General features: G+C 44.2%; 1 protein-coding gene across 2 annotated transcripts; it reads left to right on the forward strand.

Annotated features, from left to right (window-relative positions):
- Positions 1-560: 560 nt before the first annotated feature.
- On the forward strand, positions 561-24,088 carry CLDN11 (claudin 11). Of its 2 annotated transcripts, XM_002814274.5 has the most exons (5): positions 561-722; positions 2,751-2,887; positions 8,392-9,257; positions 13,134-13,298; positions 22,529-24,088. In XM_002814274.5, exons 3-5 carry the CDS (start codon positions 9,032-9,034, stop codon positions 22,759-22,761), a joined length of 624 nt encoding a protein of 207 aa, XP_002814320.1. In that variant the 5' UTR covers positions 561-722; positions 2,751-2,887; positions 8,392-9,031; the 3' UTR covers positions 22,762-24,088. The 2 variants fall into 2 exon arrangements, with proteins under 2 accessions (XP_002814320.1, XP_024100752.1); XM_024244984.3 differs by lacking the exons at positions 561-722; positions 2,751-2,887; positions 8,392-9,257 and adding an exon at positions 11,212-11,314.
- The last annotated feature ends 604 nt before the right edge of the window (positions 24,089-24,692 follow it).

Here is a 24,692-nt window from a genome sequence, read left to right on the forward strand (position 1 = left end):
TATTTATTTATTTTGAGACATGATCTTGCTCTGTTGCCCAGGCTGGAGTGCAGTGGTGCGATCTCTGCTCACTGCAACCTCTGCCTCCTGGGTTCAAGTGATTCTCTGCCTCAGTCTCCAGACTATCTGAGGCTACAGGCCCACGCTACCAAGCCCGGCTAATTTTTGTATTTTTAGTAGACGGGCTTTCTCCATGTTGCCTAGGCTGGTGTTGAACTCCTGGCCTCAAGTGATCTGCCTGCCTCGGCCTCCCAAAGTACTGGAATTACAGGCATGAGCCACAGTGCATGGCCAAGATTCATATTTTATAACATATAATTTACTTCTAAATTGAACAGTTAATTGAAATGTAAATAAAAACAATGGAATACTTTATAATTAGTTTATTAGATACATTTTTAGAAGCTGGATCAAAGAATGTACGTATTTTAAATCCTTTTGCTATATATTGCAAATTGTTTTTGAAATGGGGTATGTCAGCAGTGCTATTGGTATTTTGTAAACTTCATCCTTTGTGTGTCAGTAAAGTTAATTTTTATCAAATCATTTATCTAGAACTAATGGGAGACTGCAAGAGCCCTCCAGTGGCCAAGCTAATTTCTGCAAAAATACCACCATCGGAATGAAAAAGGAATTGTATGAGTTGTTAAATCTTAACAGCAAAGAGGAGGGATGGCTAGAATTATTTTAGCTGTTTAAAGGGACATATGCTGTACTTGTAGGTGAGATCACATTTTCTTTCCTTTCAAATTCTTATTCATATGTTACCAGATTTTGAAACATTTTGAATTTCACTGCTCTGTAATATGAAGGTTAAGATTGTGTTTACAGATCAGTTGAAGCCAGGAGTTCGAGACCACATAGTAAGACCCTGTCTCTACAAATGATAAAAAAAATTAGCCGGCCATGGTGGTGGGCAAATATGGCCATAGCTGCTCAAGAGGATGAGGTGGGAGGATCACTTGAGCTTGGTGGGCAGGGAGCGTCAAGGCTGCAGTGAGCCGTGATCGTCCACCACTGTACTCCAGCCTGGGCTACAGAAGGAGACCCTGTCACAAACAAACAAACAAAAAACAAACAGGTTTACAACCAACTGATTATTTTTTGGTATAGAAGCCAATAGTTATTGAGTACTTACTATGTGTTAGACACTACTCCAATAATTGTACATTTAGGAACACATTTAATTCTAACATTCAAACAGCTATTATGAAATAGTTACTGTTGTTTTTTGTTTTGAGACAGAGTCTCCATCTGTTGTCCAGCATGGGGTGCAGTGATGTGATCATAGCACGTTGTAACCTCCAACTTGTGGGCTCAAGTGATCCTCCTGCCTCAGCCTCCTCAGTAGCAAGGACTATTAGTAGCTATTTTTATTTTTGTAGAGACAGGTTGCCGAGGCTGGTCTGAAACTCCTGGCACCAAGCAATTTTCCTGTCTCAGCCTCTCAAAGCGCTGGGATTACAGACATGAGCTACTGTGCCCAGCCAGTTACTGTTGTTAATACAATTTTTCTGGTAAGGAAATAGAATATTAGTTATTAAATGCAGTTACTAAACAAAAAAGTTAAACAGCCTGCTCGAGATTACACAACTAGTTAGTGATGGAGCCAGGATTCCAACCTATTCCCCTTAGTACTCTACTCTGTTGTCTGCTTTGGATCTTGGTGCCCAACGATGTCCTCATTCAGGATAATTTAATAAAATAGAATCTTTATTTACATAAGAAACAAAAAGAAAACAATTGGTGTAATTGAGACACAGGCTTCTCTTGTAGACAGTTTTTTATGGAACAGTGTAGCATTGATAACATGATTGGTGATTTTTTATTATATATTGAATGAATAATAAGAGGACACATGATTGTTTTGATCATTTTATTATTCATGTTTTCAGTAAAAGACTTAAAAGTCAACAAATTGCTCTGTGTTTCCATGTCCTAGGTAGCTAAATGCAAACACCTGTTCTTTTTTTTTTTTTTTGAGACAGAGTCTTACTCTGTCGCCTGGGCTGGAATGCAGTGGCGTGATCTCAGCTCACTGCAACCTCCATCTCCCGGATTCAAGTGATTCTCCTGCCTCAGCTTCCCAAGTAGCTGGGTTTACAGGTGCTCCCCACTACGCCCAGCTATTTTTTTTTATCTTTAGTAGAGACGGGGTTTCACCATGTTGGCCAGGCTGGTCTTGAACCTCTGACCTCGTGATTCACCCACCTCAGCCTCCCAAAGTGCTGGGATTACAGGTGTGAACCACCGCGCCTGGCCAACAAACACCTGTTCTTTATTCTTCTTATTATTATTATTATCGGGAGCCAGAGTCTCACTCTGTTGCCCAGGGTGGAGTGCAGTGGCGTGATCTTAGCTCACTGCAACCTCTGCCTCCTGGATTCGAATGATTCTGGTGCCTCAGCCTCCCAAGTAGCTGGGATTACAGGCACCCACCATCACACCAAGCTATTTTTTGTATTTTTAGTAGAGACAGGGTTTCACCATGTTGGCCAGGCTGGTCTCGAATTCCTGACCTCAGGTGACCTGCCTGCCTTGGCCTCCCAAAGTGCTAGGATTACAGGCGTGAGCCACCACGCCCTGCCCCTTAATTATTAAGATAGAGAATTTAAAGATGTGGCTTTTTAGTTAGATTATTTCCTTATTTTTCCCTTCAGCACTTACATACTCTATTACTACTATGTTTTCTGAAAATGTAATCACTAGTTGAATTTGGGCTAAAAATAAGGACTTTTGTTCTTCTTCAGGAACAATGATCTCATAGGTTGAATTAGACAGGATATCATTTAATGCAGTCTGAGACTCTTGGCAGAGAAGTGGATGAATAGAATTGCCTGCTTGAAGAGAGAAAACACTCTGAGAGGATTCAAGCCTAAAACTCCAGGTACAAGTTTTTCATTATTTTACTCTATCTGCAAGCTGAAGGAGGGGAAATTTGGGATGAAATGGCTTCTGAAGGAATGATATTCTAGTCACACTGCGAAGAAAGGGCAAGATATGGGGGAACACCTGGAGCCCTGTTGTCTGTTCTAGAGAACCTGGTGTGTTTTCCACAGTGATTGTTGGAGAAATTTCCCGAAAAGGAATTTTTTCCCCTCTCGTAGCTGAATTTGAATTTCCAGGTGGAAGTGAATTGTGAAGGTGCCACTCTTCTCTGCTGGAAGTATATGCATTGAGGCCAGCGTGTCTAGGTAATTAGAGACTTTTCTGTTTGAGACCTGAGCAGTACACATCCCTTCTACTGCTGAAGGCTTCACTTTCCTGTGGGCAGCAGGTGGGTACCCGAGACCACAAAGAGCTGTACTCTGCCTCTTGCCCACTCCCTAGACCAGCTCCAATCACCACCTCCTGATTTCTTCTGCATGGTGTCTTCCGGTTCTCATCCTAGTGGAACTTGTAGGCTTACAAATTCAATCTCTCCCTCTCTTTTAACCCTTCAGTCAGCTCCACTCAACAGGTATGTATTGAGTGCCTTTGTGTATGCCACGTACTGTGCCACATTCAACAGTTTCAGTGATGAACAAAATAGACAAAATCCTGAAACTTACAGGGTATTTCATTTTTAAAGCTGATACTCTTTTTATGCTATGAATTTGTTCTACAGTATTGCTAAAAATGTGTGTATGTGTGTATCATCAAATATTTAAAATCCACCAGAGGAATTTATCCCTTAAAAAGAGGTCCCCAGGCCGGATGTGATTGGGAGCTGAGATTGGGGTATCTTTTGAGGCCAAGAGTTTGAGATCAGCCTGGGCAACATAGAGAGACCCCTCCCCCATCTCTATAAAAAATACAACGATAAAAAATTAGCCAGGTGTGGTGGTGTTCACCTATAGTCCTAGCTACTCAGGAGGCTGAGGTGGGAGGATCACTTGGGCCCAGATTTCGAGGTTACAGTGAGCTATGTTTGTGCCGCCACACTTCAGCCTCCAGGGGGATAGCAAGACTCTGTCTCTAACAAAATAAATGAATAAATAAATAAATAAATAAATAAATAAATAAATAAGGGCCTAGTAGAAGTACTTGATTTTTTAATTGAATAATCTTGCTTAAGTAATTTCATATATGTCCTGTGTTTTCATGTTTGGTTTTCTAAAGAGGTGAATCATCTTTTTTAAATATACGAAGAAAACTTCCACAGAGAAATGCACATTCCAGATGGGTTTAATTATCCCTCATTTGGAATGTGCAAAGCTGAGGTTAATCATGTTTCTCTACAAGTTACACCTCCCTTCAGTTTTTTACCAGCCATGCAATGATAAAAGATAACCACTAGCAGGCGCTAAGAGCCTACTCCTTGGCCCAAACTTTGCTCTCAATGTGGGCTTTTGATGCTTGCCAGCAGTCACATCTGCCTTGTGGTATGCATTTGCGCTGTAACTGAATAGCATTTTAGTTTGATTGACTATTTTTAGGTGTAAATGGTAGAAGAACAGTTAACCAGGCCTTTTCCTTTGTTTAGTTCACATCTGGGTTTTAGGGCCTTACTGGCCCTAATCCCCTAATCCTCCCCTTCAAATACCTTTGAATAAGAGTAAGATGAAAGAACAAACTTATGCTCAAGCCACAGAGCATATGACTCATCTTACATTTTTTTTTATAATGGAAAAAAACATTGGACTTAGGGTTAGAAGACCTGAAATCAGGTCTCAGCTCTACCTTCCTAGTTCTGATATGTACTGTGGAAATGTGAAAAGATGGCATGGCAGAGTTTGCTGAGAAAAAATTAAGTGAGAAGACCTTTGTCTGGATGGTCTGGGGACCAACGATTGACATTTATCTGAGGGTGATTAGACCTTGAGAGACTGACTCTTACAACTAAAGGGTACCTGAGACTGTGACAGACCCAGAATGTCAGTTTAGTAAGTTGTGCTGCATGGGAAGTCAGGTCTTAATCACAAAGAGGGTTTGGGAGGAGAGCCACAGCCAAGCAATGTGGATGATTTTTTTTTTGAGATGGAGTTTGCTCTTGTTGCCCCGGCTGGAGTGCAATGGCATGATCTTGGCTCACCACGACCTCTGCCTCCCGGGTTCAAGCGATTCTCCTGCCTCAGCCTCCTGAGTAGCTGGAATTACAGGCATGCGCTACCATGCCTGGCTAATTTTGTATATATATATATTTGAGATGGAGTCTTGCTCTTGTCACCCAGGCTGGAGTGCAATGGCACGATCTCGGCTCACTGCAACCTCCACCTCCCAGGTTCAAGAGATTCTCCTGCCTCAGCCTCTTGAGTAGCTGAGATTACAGGCACCTGCCACCACGCCCAGCTAATTTTTGTATAATTTTGAAACCCCGAGACGGGGTTTCACCATGTTGGCGAGACTGGTCTCGAACTCCTGACCTCGTGATCCACCCGCCTTGGTCTCCCAAAGTGTTGGGATTACAGGGGTGAGCCACTGTGCCCGGCTGCAATGTGGATGATTTTAGCAAAAGTCTCAGCTAAGATAGCTTGAGGGACTTCCCCACCCTACAGAGCCTTGCTAATGGCACCGCATCCTCAGAGTCTGTGAGCCACAGACTCTGAAAATAGTCAAGGATTCCCATTGCGTCTCTCTGCCTCTTGGCCCCCAGTTCTCTTTGCTTCCACGGCTTCCTGCCTTCCTTTCGAAGGGACAAGCCCTCTCTTTACCTTGGGCTAATGAATTCAAACAGGTTATATCTTGCGGCCTCCTCAAGTGGCCTTTTGTACATCTATGCTGGAATGGATTAGACACTGGCTTTACAATTTCTTTCATTGGATAATGATAATAATAACCTAATTATTTAGCTTGTATCTCTACCAAAGGCAGCTCCCATTTCCAGTTAATCTATGCTTCCTATAAATCATTCTAACAGTGTCTAATGTGAATGAGTGTCCAGCAGTGCTCGGCACTATGCTGAGTATTTCGTATAAATTATCTCACTTGATCCTCACCATGCCCTAAGGGGGCATTTACTATCTCACTTTGTACATGAAGAACCTGAGAGTCACGCGGGTGAAGGGCCAGCTCAAGTAGTGAAGACAGAATGTGAACCTAGAAGGTCCCAGTCCAAGACAGCAATTGTAACAACTTGGCTATATATATATATATATATATATATATATTTTTTACCATTTAGTGCCTGAGTTCTGAAATCTGGCTTTACAAACACTATGTGTGTGTGACCTGTGGATGATCTGGGCATTATTATATTCTGATTGGTTGAAGTTTCATGGTTCGAATGTTAAATCCTAATGGAGGCATAAGAGTGCAGATTTCATGAGTGCTTTTACAAGAAGTTGATGTTGCTTGGTTTATGTTTTATGCTGTATTTAGCACAAAAGCCGTTTTAAAAAACTGTTATAAGGACATATCTGAAAACATTCAGTCCATAGACCCTGGTGATGAAACGTCCCCTAAACACAATGGCTCACTCAGAACATCCTCCTATGGAATAGTTTCCACAAATCAAACTCATATGAATATAGGGAGGATACATAAGAATGCAAAATCAGGCCAAGCCTGCTGGCTCACGCCTATAATCCCAGCACTTTGGGAGGCCAAGGCAGGTGAATTGCTTGAGCGCAGGAGTTCAAGACCAGCCTGGGCAACATAGTGAGACCTTCTCTCTACTAATAATAAAAAAATTAGCTGGGCATGGTGACTCATGCCTGTAGTCCTAGCTACTCAGGAGGCTGAGGTGGGAGGAACACGTGAGTCCTGGGGTTCAAGGCTACAATGAGCTGTGATCATGCCACTGAACTGTAGACAGGGTGACACAGATCTTGTCTCAAAACAACAACAACAACAACAACAACAACGTTCTGAAGCATCACATTAGCCAGGGGTTTCTGAATACTTACTTTGTACCAAATGTTACTTTAAGTTCTGCATATATATTATTAGGTTGGTATAAAAGTAATCGTGGTTTTTGCCATTATGTTTAATACTTTGCACCAATCTAATAGCTCACAGAACAATAAAAAAGCCTATGAGGTAGGTACAGTTTTCATCCTCATTTTACAAATGAGAAAAGGAGGCCAAGAATGATAAAGTAACTTGGTATCACAGCCAGAAAGTGATGGAGCCAAGATTTGAACTTGGGCAGTTGGACTGCATTCTTAGTCACTGTGTTTCCTGGGTGATTACTGTGACCCTTGTACTTGACACTCTGCTATCAATTACAAGAGCCATTTCTGTGTGTGCACTTGATTTCCTTGGGGTCTCCAGGGAAATGTAATCGTCTCCTCAAGTCCAGGCTTTCCTAGAAGACATGGTGATTGCACTGATAACCAGCATTAGGGCTGGCTTTGGGAAAGCTCAGTACCTATGATTTGTGGTTAGTATCTTAGATTTTAGAACGCTGAGCAGGAAGTTTTTGTGCTTTCTGAAATCCTCACACCTGAAAGTCTCATGATTGGTGAGGAGGCAGTGGTCCAAGGGAATGGATAGAAGGAGATAATAAGATAAGCCAAATATTTCAAAGGGAGTGAAAACTGTTGAATGTAAATATAGCTCAAGGAGGACTTCCTTATCTGAATAAAAAGGGGCAAATAATGGGGCCTATTTGTATGCATGGTGGCTTAATGATGTTGATGGTGATGATGATAGCTTTACACTATCAGAGTGCTCATACTGGGCTAGGCAGTTTTCTCAGTGGGGTACAGATATTAATTTATTTACAGTGAGCCAGAGAAGTCTACTGTAGCTTTTAATGTGTCTAAAATGGGACACATGAACCCCTTAGGAATTTTCAGACTGATCAGGACAGTTTCCTAGAAACGGTTCGTGAAAAGGGATGAGATGGGCCCATGGTGTCTACCCCTTCCTAGCTGCGTGAACTTGGGCAACTTAACCTTCTTGTGCTGTTTCTCTATGGCTAGTGCGTGTAATTTGTTGTTGTTGTTGTTTGCTTTTGAGACGGTGTCACACTCAGTCGCCCAGGCTGGAGTGCAGTGGCGCGATCTTGGCTCACTGCAACCTCCTTCAAGTTATTCTCCTGCCTCAGTCTCCCAAGCAGCTGGGATTACAGGCATGCACCACCATGCCCGGCTAATTTTTGTATTTTCTGTAGAGATGGGGGTTTCACCATGTTGATCAGGCTGGTCTCGAACTCCTGACCTTAGGTGATCCGCCCACCTTGGCCTCCCAAAGTGCTGGGATTACAGGTGTGAGCCACCACTCCACATACCACATTAGTATGTGTAATTGACAATTGTTCCTACCTCAAAGGCTGTTATGAGAATTAAATGAGCTAATGCATGTAAAATGCATCTGCATAATATATAACACAGCTCAATAAATGTGAGTTGCTACTGTTGATTATTATGGCCACGTTTGCCGCTGATGATGTTCAACCACTGAAAAGCATCGTTTTCTTTCTTCTAGTAACTGTGTGTACTGAATGCCTCGCGTCTGTCCCTACAGCACTTTTCAGTCTGTCACAATCCTGGGTCTTCGGGGGACTGTACCGGTCGCCCTTGGAGTGCTCGCAGCAGGGAAGAAGGAGCGAGCAGGGAGGAGCTGAGGAGGGTCGGAGCGGAAGGGACACCCAGAGACTGAGATGAGAGAGGGGCTATAAGAAGAGAAACCAGTCGCAGCAAAACAGAACTCTCGACAAACGCACCCCCTCTTTGCGCTCTCCGTTTCTTTGGACCTGGATGGAATTGTTTTACTTTGCATCGCGGGACTGCGCTGCGGACAGGGCGGGGCGGCCCAATGGCCACCCTGGGGTTACTCTGTTCCCCTTCAGCCTTCCCTCCCGGCCCCGCCCCGCGATTGGCCGGCGCGCCCCGGGGCTGCCGCCGATTGGTGCTCGCCGGCCGGAGCCGCTGGGCTTAAAGAGGGGGCGGGGGCGCGCTGCCCAGCAGCGCTGCTGTCCCCGCCGTGCGCCCTTCGCCGCGGAGCTCGCAGCCTCCGGGGCCCACCTCCGCCTCCAGTGTCCCGCCTCGGGCCGTCGCCCTCCAGCGGCTCGCGAGCGTGAGAGACGTACCTGGGCAGGCACTGTCCAGCCCAGGCCCAGGCACAGCCGTGAGGGGCGAGGCACGGGGACATCCTGGCGGCCACCATGGTGGCCACGTGCCTGCAGGTGGTGGGCTTCGTCACGAGCTTCGTGGGCTGGATCGGCGTCATCGTGACCACCTCCACCAATGACTGGGTGGTGACCTGCGGCTACACCATCCCCACCTGCCGCAAGCTGGATGAGCTGGGCTCCAAGGGGCTGTGGGCCGACTGCGTCATGGCCACGGGGCTGTACCACTGCAAGCCCCTGGTGGACATCCTCATCCTGCCGGGTAAGGACCCGAGCTTGGCGGCGGCTCCCAAATCCTTATCCTCTGGGTAGAGAGCGGGATATTAGACGGCGGTCACAGAGACATTTTGGGGGCTTGAAGACCTTTGGGTATATTTTTGACATCCCTAGTCCCACCTTGTTGTAGAAGAATTAGGCAGCTCCGAACTTAACTTCTCTAGGCCTCAGTATTCTTATCTGGAATTTGGGATAATAGTGGCAATGTGGCCGGTGGTAACGCTGGCCGAGTCCCTTTGAGAATGAACAAACCGGAACACCCAATAGGAACTGAGTCCGTGTTAATTACTGCGGCCCCAGCCCGCATCCTTCCACCGTCCGCTTCCCGAAGTGCTTCCCCCTCCCGCCCGGCCTCCCCCGGGGCGTCGAGCCTTCGCGTTAGATTCCGCCCGTAGAGGTGAGAAGGAGCGTGTTAACACAAGCTGACAGGAGAATCGAACCGGCTCAGGCTGAGTTTCCCGGTCCTCATGGGATGGGCGAAGCGCCCCCGGCCAGGTTAGAGCCCTCCTAACTCTGTCAGCCCAGCCGCTGAACGATTCACGTCCAAGGCTCTCTGGGCTGCCTGGTTTGGGAAATGTCAGGTTGATTCCCGCAGAGTGCCCAGGGCCATCTCCGCTGCCCCCGCTACCCCCGCCCCTGCTGTGGGCGCGTCAGACGGCGGGGCTGCGGTGACGCCGGCTCCCGCTTCGCGCCGCTGGGTTGGATAGGGACGAGCGGGCGCTCCTCCGAGGGAGGACTCAACTGGGGAGACACGGAGCGCGCCGCCGAGGGTCGCTCGCCGCCACCCTTCCAGCGTGTCTCAGAGTGGGAAGGGGAGGTAAAAATTGACAGCCTAGCGCGGCCGGGGGCCACATCTTCACATGTGTCCTGTGGAAACATTTTGGGCGACAGTCTCAATTCAGATTTAAACCAATGGGTTGGGCAATGGCGAGGTCGCGGGCACCCCCTTGGTTTTCTGCTGGAATCTCTGCCCTACCCCAAAGGCATGTCCTTGTCCCGGTCCCTACAAGGTGGGCTTCTGTTCCCCAGCCTTCGTGGATTGTGCTCACTTAAGGGATTTTCCCGGTTTCCTCAAGATGGGGAGAAACCTGTCCCTGAAGCCGCCAGTCAGATGAGACTCTGCTCGCCCCTTAAGCCTCCTCCAAGCGCGCCCTATTTCCGGTCCTCTCAGTCGGAATCTGAATCCCTCCTTCCTCCTTGCTGCCTAGTACTTGGCTCTTATCCCCACAAAGGCACATTTTATGGTGTTTTTTGTTGATTGTTCGTGAGTGAAGTTCTCCCACTACGTTTTAAATTCCTTGAAGATAGAGATGGCGTCCTGTTATTCTGTTTGCTTCCTCTTCTGGACCTGGCATGGCCTCTGGCACACAGTAGCTGCCGGCAGTGCTTGCCTGGTTTGCCTTACGCTATCCTTTCCTTCATTTTGAACTTTCAGAAGGCCAGAAGTCAATGAACCCAGATCTAGACTCAGCTTTGGCTAATGCTGGTGTTGGCAGACCCGGGCCAGCCTCCGGGATCCAGGACTCACAATCTGGGTGAGGGGGGACAAATTGCTAGCCTCAGTGAACCACGGTTGTCTTCTTTTAAAAGTTAAAATCAGAACAACCACCCATCTTTCACGATTATTTGAGGATTAAATGAGATTAGAAATGTAATCTCCTTTGAGATACTAGATGCTTCATGAATGGTAGCTATAGTACTTTATTAAAAGCTGGGCATGGTATTTGTAGGGATATTTGAAGCATAAAATTACCTTTGCTTCCTTCTCCTGAAATTAACTTTATTGAGCATTCAGTGCCAAGTGGTTTGTTTTCAGAGAACAAAGGCTGTCCTCCAGAGGGGAGTGCATACTGGGGGGGGTGGGGTGGTGGTGGGCGGCGCTAGTCCTTCCTGCCTTTCCCCTCCCTCATACTTTGGGTGGAGGCAGGAACAGTCCTCAGTCCCTATCTTTTGGTGTCCGGACATGGCCTTGGCACTGTAGCATGTGGACAGCCAGTGCCATGGATTTCAGAACCTGCATTGCCAGTTGACTGCCTCCTTTGTGTGAGTGCTGGCTCTCTACAAGCCGCAGGGGTGGACGGCTGGGTCAGGGGATGGGCCTCAGACTTCCTGAAGCTCCTTTCTGGAGATCTTCAAGTCAGTAGACACTTGACTGATTATCTTTAATTCTGAAAGGGCTGAAATGGGCAGTGCTAGAAGAAGGCCCTTGTGAAGTCTGAATTCTGGCAAAACGTTCCTTGCTAAGAGACAGCGTTGAAGTTAGGCCTTTTTGCAAGTGCTGGTCCTAGTGTGTGAGGCAGATGTTGGGCTAGTTTCCTGGCTTTGCTATTAACTCTGCCTCACCCAGGCCGCTAGTACTAGTTTCTTCTGAGCAAAAAAGGGAGGGCAATAAATGCCCCCCGCCCCCCTGCCTTTTTTAAGAGGAGGGAGAGTTTTAATGAGAAACATTACATTTAAAAGTGAAACAAATTTGTCTGTGAAATTCTCCCAGTATCTTGTCAGATTTATTCTAAATAAATGTGACACATATTGTAATCTGTTTCTTAATAAAGCTTTTACTTGGCATTTTACTTGACAGGATAAAGTTCAGGTAGTTTTGCTCTACTCTTCTATTTTTCAGTTCTCTTATTCCTTGATTCGCAATTGTTTCCATGATCTGTTGTGGGCACTGTGTTAACTCTGTGAATACCAAGGCAGGTGTCTGCCCTCCAGGAATCCTGAGGGCTGGAGAGATGCCTTTTAAACAATGATGGACAGTTGGGGAAGGATGCCCAGGGCACTGTGGGTGAGGCAGGAGATGGGCCCAACCCTTTAGGGGCAGGATCCATGAGGACAGCAGCCTCTGGGGAGACAGCAAAGAGAGGAAGCCTGAGTCTTAGTTTAGTCTGGGTTAGGGCCACAGCCAATGTGAATGAAAGCACATGGTTAGGAGAAAATCACCTAGGACACCTGGAGATGAAAGCACTGCACTGAGACAGACAAAGAACACCAATGACAGCAACTAACCTTTTTTGAGGATTTGGTATAGGCACTGTTTTAAGCACTGCATAAATTAACTAATGTAATCTTCAGTAGAATTCTGTTAGAGAGATGTAGGTACTGTTATTATTGATACGTTGTTTGTTTATTTATTTATTTTGAGAAAGAGTCTTGCTCTGTCACCTGGGCTGGAGTGCAGTGGCTCGATCTCAGCTCACTGCAACCTCCGCCTCTCAGGTTCAAGCGATTCTCCTGCCTCAGCCTCCCCGAGTAGCTGGGACTACAGGCACACACCACCACACCAGGCTAATTTTTGTATTTTTAGTAGAGACGGGGTTTCACCCTGTTGGCCAGGCTGATCTTGAACTCCTGACCTCAGAAGATCCGCCTGCCTTGGCCTCCCAAAGTGCTGAGATTAGAGGTGTGAGCCACCATGCCTGGCCTGTTGTTACTTTATAGATGTGGAAAGTAAGGTATCATGGTTAAGTAACTTGCCCAAGGTCACAAAGGTAGAGCTATCAATAGCAGACTGGAACCAATAGAGGCCCTCACAGAATGATTCTTGGGAGATTTGAGTTTTCATCTGAACTTTCTCAGGGGGATGTAATAATGTAAATGGACTCTTGGCCCCTCCATCCTGGAAGCTTGGCCAAGTGGCCTAAACCAGGGGTCCCCATTTAGTTTCTCCAGCCCCCTTTTTTCTTGCTGAGTTGTTTTAAAAGTTGAAAAGTGCTTAGTGACCTTGGACAACATTAGCACCTTCTAAGTCCTGGAATCCGCCAAGAAGGAGGAAGGGAGATGGTGCTGAATTCCCCTAAGGCAGGGCTCAGGAAGCAAGAGAACCCTGTGGTCTAACCTTTCCCATCTGCTCTCTTGTTCCCAGGCTACGTGCAGGCCTGCCGCGCCCTGATGATTGCTGCCTCTGTCCTGGGTCTGCCGGCCATTTTACTGCTGCTGACTGTTCTTCCCTGTATCCGGATGGGCCAGGAGCCTGGTGTGGCTAAGTACAGGCGGGCCCAGCTAGCTGGTGTTTTGCTCATTCTGCTGGGTAAGACAGCTTTCTCAGTGGTACCCTACCTATGAGGGAGCCTGATGAATCTCAGATCTTGTGGTTGCTGCCTTCTCAAGTTCAAGAGAAATGTGAAAAGAAGCCAAGTGAAGCCAGTGGGGGATGGACTCCCACAATCTGTATCCCTTTGTATTTTATGGGCAGTTTACATAGAGGGCTAAGTAATGTCTCTGGGAGTCACTGACCATGAAAGTAAGTTTAAAAAGAGAAAGAGAAAGAGGATTTTGAAGGTAGGAAATACCTAAGGGAAAGACCTGAAAGATGGAAGCCTTCTCAGTCTTCACAGTGGAATCCTTTTTTGAACACCTATGCCCAGGTCCCACAGCAGATCAATTGAATCAGAATTTTCTGGGCATCAGGCCAGGCAAAGATATTTTTTGAAAGCTTCCCAGGTGATGCTTATGTGCAAGCAAGACTGAGAAGCTCAGTTAATAAAGAAGGAGGCCGAGGTGGGTGGATCACCTGAGGTTGGAAGTTCAAGACCAGCCTGGCCAACATGGTGAAACCCCATCTCTACTAAAAATACAAAAATTAGCCAGGTATGGTGGTGCACGCCTGTAATCCCAGCTACTCAGGGGGGTGCTGAGGCAGGAGAATCATTTGAACCCAGGAGGCAGAGGTTGCGGTGAGCCAAGATCACGCTGCTGCGTTCCAGCCTGGGTGACAGAGTGCAACTCCAAAAAAAAAAAAAAAAAAAAAAAAAGAAGAAAGAAAGAAAGAAAGAAAAAAGTAAAGAAGAGGGCAAGAGAAAAGTCAGGAGTTGAGGGTGGTTAGACCACCAGGTGATGGCTCCATCCTTTAACTCAGTAAGCCTTCCTTGCGCATGTGGGCCAGGCACCATGATAGGTACTGGGGACACTGGGGAAAACAGGCCGTCTTTGCTTTGAGTGTACTTGGACATCTCAATAGAATATGGTATGTGCTCATGTAGAAAAGGTATATAGGCTATGCATACACATAGGAAGGCACCTAACCCGGACTGGATGAGTTTCCAGAGCAGAAGAACCCAGCAGTAAGCCCCGAGACTTGAAGAGGAGGTGGGCTGGCCAGGAACTGAGGGGAGGGACAGTCCAGGGACAGGAAATGGCATGTGCTCATTTGGTTTTGCTGATTATACCTGCACATAGAGGGCTTCATTTAACAACCTATGGAAGGTCCTTCTAGCTCTATTCTCGTCAGTGATTTAATTTCTCTCCTTTTTTTCCCCCTCAGATGCTAGTTTCATTAGCACATTCTAAATCCTAATAGACAATATGAATTTTAAGAACAACAACTCTTGTTGCAAAGTGCACATATCAGTGAGAAGAAATTAGTCTGGATATGGGTTAGATATAAAATCATGCTCTTCTGAAACAAGGAATTCATACCCCCAGATTGACATATCAGATGAATTTGAGGGGTAAGGATAAGGGGTCAGGGTTCTGTATGGGTTGATGCCACTTAGTGGTGGGTACCGCCCATCTGGAGGCCTCACACTCACAATGACACCAGTAAGGTGAGGGGACATGAGAGGTGGGGCACCATTTTCCAGGATTGCAAAGGGACGGAGGTTTGCAGGTTCTTGTGAAGCCACAAGGGTGTGTGTGTGTGTGTGTGTGTGTGTTAGCAGGAGTGAAAAGACCACTGTAATTTCCAGAGAAAAATCTGGATGTGGAAATTTTGGTTCCAGCCACAAAGAATTTGTGTGCCAGCATCACACGGAACACATATCAGCATCCGGTGCTTTATCTGACTCACAGGGCCCCCCTCTTGCAGTGCTCTATGGAGGTCAGATCTATTGTCTGACTCCCTTTCCAACAGGAAAGTCAAAGATCCACAAGTAAACTGGGTTTGCAGAATCCAGGTGAAACCCTTCTCCTAGACACTTGCTGTTTGTTACTTTCCTTACATTCTCACAGAAGCCCCGGAAGGTTCTCTTGGGCTCTGAGGATGGCAGAGCCAAAAGGTGGGTCTGTTGTGTTGGGTGCTCATGTTTAGAAATTCTGGCCTTCCATATGAATGTCACAGGTATCCACAAGTAAGAGAACACACTAAAACAAACATACAAACACTGGAAAACAGAGGGATAAAAGCAAAGTATACATAGTTTTAAAAACTCTAAAAACAACAGAATTGTTTAGTTGAATAATCAGGGATATTGAAGGAAAAAGCAACCGGTGGTTTGAAAGTTCCTAGCTGAATTTGTTTTTCTTTATCTTCTAAAAGTGGGTTGATATAGATAGGCAGAATCACAGAGGAAGAAAGCGAGGTGGGGCTGGGGAGTGGGTGAGTGCCTCAGTCCCTGTTTGCCTGTCTGGAGTGAAACTATGGGGGAAGCAGGACATGGAGGGATCTGACCCCACCCAAGGAGGCTGCCCGTTTCCGGACACTCACCAGAGTCCCCTCATTGCCCTTTTACGGCCTTGCATTTCCGATATTGTCTGCCTGCTTTGCTCCTATCCGGATTTGTTTCTCAGTGGGTCACCACTGCCTTTGGGTTGGATGTTGTTTTGACTGGAACGAGCTAGCTCTGGAAATGTAAAGCTCATTGTCTCAAGCATGGCACCTGCTGATCTCCTCTAGGTCTTCTCACCACGGAGCCCCAAGTGCCTTGTTTCCCCTGTTGGCAGTGGTGGGAGGAGCACGGGGAGTGAAGGCTCCCTTTGTGTTGCTCTGGACTGGTTTCTGCCACTCCCCCAGAGAAGCCAGCGCTAGGCCTGTGCAGGGTCCTCAGGGTCACTGAATTGGGGCTGAACAAACACACCTCATTCGACCAAAGAAGATGAGGCACCTCCTGGGTTTCGGGGGCCTGGGAACTGGACACAGTGTCACAGCTAGTCCTGGTATGGGAACTGTGAACACTGCTAATTAAAATCAGTTTTTCCTGACCCTGAAAATCTGTAATTATTTTTGTGAAAGCTTAAAAAAATTGTGTCTGTTGTACAACTTTATCTTCTCAGCAGTTACGTTTAATGGTGTGAGGGTTTGGTTCCTGCTGTGGAGGAAGAAATAGGAGCCAGTTGCTTCTAAAGCCAGATGAGTAGCACAGGAGCAGCAGGCTCTCAGATCTGTGGTGGATTTGAGGCTAATCTGTTTGTGGCTTTTCAAGAGTCCCTACCAAGGCAGGAGGTGCCTGTGCCCTGAATTGTTTGATCTTATCAGTCGGAGTCAGATCCAACTGCGCTGAATCTGGAACCTACTACTTTCTAGCTGTGTGAACTAGGGCAGTTCCTTAATGTCTCTGGTCCCTTTCATAAAATGGGAACAATAACGCCTGCTTCTCAGGTTAGTAAAAACAGTGAAATGATGTGTGAAAATTATTTAGCATAGGATCTGGCACATTGTAAGTGCTCAATAAATGGTTATTATTATTGTTATTGTTGGTTAGCTGGTTAAAAGAATACCCAGAGAGCAGCTGGGTATTCTTCCCATCATGTCAATTTCCTTCTTTTTATTTTTATTTTATTTTTATTTTTTGAGACGGAGCTTTGCTCTGTCGCCCAGGCTAGAGTGCAGTGGCGCAATCTTGGCTCACTGCAACCTCTGCCACCCGGGTTCAAGCGATTCTCCTGCCTCAGGCTCCCGACTAGCTGGGATTACTGGCATGTGCCACCATGGTCGGCTAATTTTTGTATTTTTTGTAGAGATGGGGTTTCACCATATTGGGCAGGCTGGTCTCGAACTCCTGAGCCGTGAGCCACCGCGCCCGGCCAAGAAGGTCTTTAAGAATGTTTTTATTGTGGAAAATACCAGACCTATGTAAAAGTAGAGGAATAGTATAATAAACCCCTGTGAACCCAACCTCCTCAACAGTGATCAACTCATGGCTGTAATATATGCTTCATCTTTCCACTTCTCCGTTTCTTCCAGTCTTCAGATTTTTTAAAGGAAATCTTAGATAGCATATCAAGAAAGATTTTTTTTTTCGCTATTACTAATGTAAGAAGTCAGAATAATTTAAATGATTTTAATGAAAATTTTGCTTTGTGCTAGAAATGATGCTTTTAAAAGTTCTTTCAGGGCTGGGCGTGGTGGCTCATGCCTGTAATCACAGCACTTTGGGAGGCTGAGGTGGCTGGATCACCTGAGATCGGGAGTTCGAAACCAGCCTGACCAACATGGAGAAACCCTGTCTCTACTTAAAATATAAAATTAGCAGGGCATGGTGGCACACGCCTGTAATCCCGGCTACTCGGGAGGCCGAGGCAGTAGAATCACTTGAACCCAGGAGGCAGAGGTTGTGGTGAGCCGAGATCACGCCATTGCACTCCAGCCTGGGCAACAAGAGCAACAATCCGTCTCAAAAAAACAAAAAACAAAAAAACCAACCAAAAACCAAAAAATACAAAAATTAGCCAGTTGTGGCAGGCACCTGTAATCCCAGCTACTCGGGAGGCTGAGGCACGAGAATTGCTTGAACCCATGTGGCGGAGTTTGCAGTGAGCTGAGATCATGCCACTGCACTCCAGCCTGGGCGACAGAGTGAGACTGTCTCAAAAAAAAAAAAAAAAAAAAAAGAAAAAAGAAAAAGTCCTTTCAGTGGAAAGTGACAAAGCTTGAAAAAAGGTTCACTGGGGCCAGGCATGGTGGTTCATGCCTGTAATCTAGCACTTTGGAAGGCAGACGCGGGCAGATTGCTTGAGCCCAGGAGTTCAAGACCAGCCTGGCCAACATGGCAAAACCCCATCCCTACTAAAAATAGAAAAGTTAGGCCAGCCTGGTGGTGTGCACCTGTGATCCCAGCCACTTGAGAGGCTGAGGATCGACGCTCGGGAGAACGAGGCTGCAGTGAGTCGAGATTGCACCACTGCCCTCCAGCCTGGGTGACAGAGATCCTATCCAAAAAAAAAAAAAAAGGAGATTTATTGGAAGGAGGAAGAAATGTCAATGTCTACTGATCTTGTCTTTCTCTGCCTCTTTGGCTGTCTGTCTGTCTCTCTTTCTCTCAGTTGTTACCTCCAAAGTCAAACATACCTGTATTGATTTTGTTTAACTTCATGTTTATTTAACTCCATGTATTACCATGTGTCATCTCATCTTTAAAGAGATTAAAAGCCACACTTACATTTCATTGCTTTAAAATGGACTTCTCAAATATTTTCTGTTTGGTCATGTCACCATCATTCTTAGTTTTTATCAAGGCATATGTTTTCAATTAAAGAATGTATTGTGTTGCATTATTTGAAACTTGTTCTCAAAAGGGGCAAACAATTTTATTCTTTGAAGAGCAAGGAATTCTACTTATGAGAGGACCAGGTTTAGATATATCTGCCTTTACATAGTGAAGCTTTCTTCTCCCTTCCCTTTCTCTCCCTTCTCTTCCCCCTTCTCCTCCTCATTTTTAGCTAAGAATATGCCTCAGTTTTACTTTCTGTTTTCCGACAACAAATGGTAACCCCCTCCCACCTTTTGTAGTTAACTATTGCATCTTCTGAAGGCAAAAGAGGAGAAAAACTGAAAAATCTGAGTGCTAAAATTACTCTGTCTTGTTTTTGGAGACTTAATTTAAAAATAAATTCTGATGATATAAAAAGAAAAAGAACAAAAATTCCCTTTGTCTGTCTTCAGTTTTCTTGACCTTACAGGTAACTGACTTTCTAGAAAAACATTTTCTTTATTTTTCCCAAATAACAGAGAGAACCATTCCAAACTCATCTTTTTGGGTTTGCAAATAAAATAAAAACTATCAGGCCTTCTATGTCTTTAAGAAAGGCAATTTTTTTTTGGCTAGTTATATTACTATTTCACATTTTTTAAAGTTAAGTAATGATTTGACTTGCATTTTTAACTTTACTGGTCAAAACATGTCTCTTTCTCCCTTGAAACCATTGCTGAAATTGAGTAAATTCTCCTTTTTTAGTTTTTAAACATTTTTCATTTTGGGTTCAATTGAAGGTCACTGTTTTCAGTGAGCCTCTCATTTCCTTTCATGTTGTGTGGTAGTCTGTCATTTTTTAGTGGTTTTGATGTGGTTCATCTTCGAGAGCCACAGGAATTCCACCCAGGGTTCATTTGTCTCCTAGGAAGTAAAGAGCCTGCTGGCACTCATTTGCCTTGTTTTGTGTGAATTGTAAGAGAAGGATATCTTTAATGAGGTCAATGATGAGCTTGCGACTTTAAGTGTGTTAAAGTCACAATAAGATTTTATGACTTTGGACGTCAGTTTTGGTGTGTATGAAGTGAAATGTAGAATTGAAATGAGACTACTTCTCATCTATCCATCCATTTGTTCCCCTGTTCACTCATCCATCCCTATGGAGGTTCACTGTATGAAATGTTTAGACCTTTTTCTGATTTTTCCCTTTTTCTAATGATTTATATTGGAATAAAACCTAACAAAATCCCTAAAATACTCAAAACCAAGACTGATGGTTACTTTTGGGATATTGAGTCTGATTATTTCCCTGTGTGAAGATAATCTTGTCTTATTATTTGCTTAAGGGAACAATTAAATGAATTTAGAGGCAGTTTCTTGTCTTATTCTATAAAATCTAAACTAAATGTGAAAGTTAGGTTTACAATGGATGTGGGGAATGCTTTCCTGCACGTGTGTGCACATGTGCTGTATGTGTAAATACAAAGTATAGTTGAAAAATATAAAACTTGATTTGAACCCTGAGTTGTTTTGAAACCTGTTAATTGTTTATAGGAAAGATCGGTTAGATTGAACCATATCACTTGTTTGGGAATTAGAACTTTTTTCCCTACAGAATTCAGCTTTTCACTCTCCTTCTTTTTCCTCTAAACAAGCCTGGTTGTTTGGAAGCCTTTGCTAGGTTGCTGTTTTTTGCCCGCAGCAGAATGAATGCCCACTTTTGAGGTTTAGGGCTGTGTAAGTAGGTTGTGTATTGCTATGGAAAATCTACAGTAGTTCTCTCTGGCTGAAACACTCCAGAAGAGGATTTTAGTCCCCTTTCCTGACAGAGAAAAAGGTTTTTCTCTGTGTCTTGCTGAAAGTAGAGACTCTGATAATAGCCAAGCAGTTCTCCAAGAGTGCCTGATTTGGAATTCATGCCAGAGAAGAGAAAGAAAAAGACTTTCCCCTGCATCTGAGGTTTCTAAAGTCCTGAGCTAGAAAGGGAGGTTTCAGGTACACACTGCTTTTCTTGAACATTCTAGTCACAGAAGGAAAATACATCTTCTCATGGTATCTCATATGAAAATATTACAGAAGCTGGCATGACTGTGCTTACTTTTTAAGAAAAAGGAAACATTAGCATATGGACAGATTTTAGCTGCTTCTTCTTCTTTTTTTTTTTTTTGACACAGAATCGTGCTCTGTTGCCCAGGCTGGAGTGCAGTGGCGAGATCTCCGCTCACTGCATGCAACCTCTGCCTTCTGGGTTCAAGCAATTCTCCCTGCCTCAGCCTCCTGAATAGCTGGGATTACAGTCGCCCACCATCCATGCCTGGCTAATTTTTGTATTTTTTAGTAGAGATGGGGTTTTGCCATGTTGGCCAGGCTGGTCTTGAACTCCTGACCTCAGGTGATTCACCCACCTTGGCCTCCCAAAGTGCTGGGATTACAGGTGTGAGCCACCGTGCCTGGCCAATTTTAGCTTCTTAGATAATCTATAAATAATTAATGGAGTGAATTTGGGCTGTTAGAAAGCCAGTCTGGGCAATTCATAGCTTTTCAAATTAACTCTCTTCCTTCTGATTTCCTCTTGAGATCTATTCTTTTTAAGGATAGAAATCATATCTTTCTATGTATATCTATACCCAGCTTGTGGGGTAGGCTTGATCTATTGTCAATAAAAATCTATGTTACAAGCAACACAAATGCGATGAGATTGTTTAAAAGGTCTTTCAAAATGGGTAAGACCAATCTTTTTTTCCATTTAGAACTAATATACAAGGCTGTTAGATTTGATTGCTTATGTTAAGTTATATTTCTTCTCTGTGGGCATAGAGAGTAAGTTAGAAAATCACTTACTATGAGTAAAAATCAGAAAAAAGCTTGCTGAGCTGAAAGTGATAACAGTACCCCTGGTGGCAAACATCAGACTGGCAGTGCAGTATTCTGTCTTGAATTTGTTGATGGAAACCTCATTGTTATTATTATTGTTATTATTATTTTTCTGTCTGCCAACTTTAATGTGCCATCTCAACTTAAAGAGGTTTGGAGTTACTTTGTTTAGAGCTGTGTTGTTCGGTACAGTAGCCACTAGCTACATGTGGCCATTTAAATTAAAATTAATGAAAATTCAAAATTCAGTTCTTCATCTCACTAGCCTCATGGCAAATGATCAATGGTCCCACATAACTTGTGGCCACTCCATTTGACAGTGCTGGTCTAGAGATTTGAAAAAAATTAAAAAAAAGTCTTTATAGCATTTTGCCTGCCCATGTTTTGTTACTTTGCTTATAAAGAGGTGAAAAACTACATGATATATAAGCTATTTCTTATTTTACTCTATAAAATCAAAACCAAAATGAAGATTAGATTGATTGGTGCAAGACCGTAAGTAAAGTTCTACCATTTTGACCCTTGAATGGGTGAGTTTTTCTACTCCAAGGACTGTTCATTTGTGTGTTGGGATTTTGTGATTGTGAACAGCGTAACACAAACTTGAACCTTTATCTGGTACTCCATTTTCATCTAGCAACATTCACCACAGCAAGAGAAATTTCATACCTTCTCCAGATCTTTGTAATGTGAATTGAACAAACTGAGAAAATAGAGTGGAAAATTGAGGTGGCTGCCATCTTGTTTCTCATTTTTGAATAGCTCAGATCATTCAGCCATTCAACTGGTCTACATTGAGCACATACTATTTGCCTTGTACTAAGGTAGACATAAGTAAGACATGGACCCTACCTTCAAGGAACTCAGAGCTTAGAATGATGCATAGACATGTAAAGCAATAATTATAATACAATTAAGTAAGAATACTAATTTTAGACTTATAACTGTAGATATGAAGTGTTGATATACAAGTAAATACAAATAAATATTTTTTGGACTTAAATGGTTTATTTCTAGGTTTTTACATTGGAATTATTTTGTTTCTGCCACCTGCTGAAAAAAATAAGGACCCAGCAGTCAGCTTCTTCTACAGATGCCAACTGCTACATATTGGTTCAGTGTTGAGGGAGCAGAGCTGTGTGTATGGAGCTTTTTGGAGCTGGTTGGAAGCCACAAGTGTGTGTATGTGGAGGAGTGGGCCTGCCCACGTGCTTGGTGTGTGATGGTTGCGCCTAGTCACGGCCTCTCCATGTCTCTCCAGCTCTCTGCGCCATTGTTGCCACCATCTGGTTTCCTGTGTGCGCCCACCGTGAGACCACCATCGTGAGCTTTGGCTACTCCCTGTATGCAGGCTGGATTGGTGCTGTGCTGTGCCTCGTGGGTGGCTGTGTCATCCTCTGCTGCGCTGGAGATGCCCAGGCCTTTGGAGAAAACCGTTTCTACTACACTGCGGGCTCTAGCTCCCCGACTCATGCCAAGAGTGCCCACGTATAAGAGGGCTGCCCGGCTGCCCACAGAGGTGCTGTTAGATGCTGGGCCCAGGGCCCTAGGTTTGCTCATCACAGTGGGGGGAAGCCCACTCCTCTGCCAGGCTCTAAAGCCAAAGGTCTAGAAAAGCATCCTGTCTGGCATTTTGTAGTCTTAACTTCTCCCCATTTCCCCCATCTTTTGGTTGCCTTAAAAGAAATCTCTAGCTCAGATAATGCCCAGACATTTTTTTCCCATGGTGTTGCCCCTATTAGCTCTTTTCTTGGGCATTCCTTTGCTGTTTATTAAAAATATATTATATATATTTTGTTTCTTTAAATTTCAAATGTTTTGCAAACATCACTGAGTTAGGTGGGGGTGGGGAAGAGAAATACAAGACACTTTTTTTTTTTTAAATAGGGCCTCACTCTGTTGCTCAGGCTGGAGTGCGGTGGTGTGATTTCGGCTCACTGTAGCCTCAACCTCCCCGGCTCAAGTGATCCTCCTGCCTCAGCCTCCCAAGTAGCTGGGACTACAGGCGTTCACTACTACACCCAGCTAATTTTTAAGTTTTTTGTAGAGATGAGGGCTCCCTATGTTGCCCAGGTTGGTCTCGAACTCCTGGACTGAAAGTATCCTCCCGCCTCGGCCTCCCAAAGTGTTGGGATTATAGGAGTGAGCCACGGCACCGGCCAAGATGCTTTTCAAACCGATACAGATGACAATGGGAGCCTCATAAAGATGGCTTTTGTTTCTTCCCTTCAAGGTCATTTACTTGTATGAGACAGAAAAAGATAGCACTGGGGACATGGGATGGGGGAGGGAGGGCAATAGTGGAACGAACTTTCCATGGGAAACTTTCCCTTTTGTAAGTTGAGGGCCAGGGGTAGGGATATTTTTTAGTTTGTGATTTTACATTTATCTGTACATACTTTTTCAAGATTGATCATTTTTATAACCATGGTTTTCCTGAAATCCTCAATTCATCAATATGAAGGAAATGAACCACATAGACTTTATGCAATAAATAACAGTGCAAGTGAGTATAACTTTAACTGATGTTCCACAAAACATTTTTGATTTCAAGTTTGTATGATGTAGTTTTTAATCATACATTTTCATATGCTTCAAACTAACACATTTTTAAAGCTTTCCCCCACTTTTCTCTCTATTTGCATTGTTAGCCATCTTGAAGTGATGTTGTTTAACATAAATTGTACTGTTGAATTTGGCTTTACGGGTGTAAACACTGATGGTATATCAGTATCTGAGACCCCAAACTCTCCAAATACTGATGGTGCATTTTATTCTTTAAGTGAAATCTGTGCAATAAAATAACAGACTGTCTGCAAAACTGGCCTTCGATCTTCTGTTGTATCCAGAGGTATCATTATTGATTTAAAAAAAAAATCTCATTAATCTCTACTGGTAATTTACAGGGAATCTGATCAGTGATTCAGGAACAAGTAATTCTGCCTTGCCTTGAATAATTAAAAAGTTATGTTTTATTCACTGTATCGCAGTGGTAATTTGTGGTCATGAAAGCATAACCTCAGTGCTCTCTAGGTTTCTTAAGTGGGATGACTTTATGGCATCTTTAATCATCGATCAATGGGCAGCAATCAGAAACAAAGTTCTCAGCATTATGCAGTTAATGTCTTTCATCTATTTTGAACACTTAGTAAAGGAATTGATTGGCTAGGTATAAAAGGAGAATTAAAGAAACCTATTTTATTGGATCTTTAAGTAATAATATCTAAATACATTTCATTCAAACATACATATGCAGCTGTTTGGACATTTTGGACAAAGACACATTGAGTTGATTTTTATTTGTTTTCTGTTCCAGAAACTCTGTCAAGTTACGGGCCTGGTCTAAGAAAACACATTGCAATCTATTTTGGCAGACTTCTTCCAAATAAAATACTAATTTCATTAGCTGAAATAATTGGCAAACA

The sequence above is a fragment of the Pongo abelii genome, chromosome 2 (genome assembly GCF_028885655.2).
Source record: "Pongo abelii isolate AG06213 chromosome 2, NHGRI_mPonAbe1-v2.0_pri, whole genome shotgun sequence".
NCBI classification, from domain to species: Eukaryota; Metazoa; Chordata; class Mammalia; order Primates; family Hominidae; genus Pongo; species Pongo abelii.

Coding starts and splice junctions, on each gene's coding strand:
- CLDN11 (XM_002814274.5), top strand. CDS start 9,032: ATGGTGGCCACGTGCCTGCAGGTGGTGGGCTTCGTCACGAGCTTCGTG. Junction 9,258..13,133: donor GGACATCCTCATCCTGCCGG/GTAAGGACCCGA, acceptor TCTTGTTCCCAG/GCTACGTGCAGGCCTGCCGC. Junction 13,299..22,528: donor TGTTTTGCTCATTCTGCTGG/GTAAGACAGCTT, acceptor ATGTCTCTCCAG/CTCTCTGCGCCATTGTTGCC.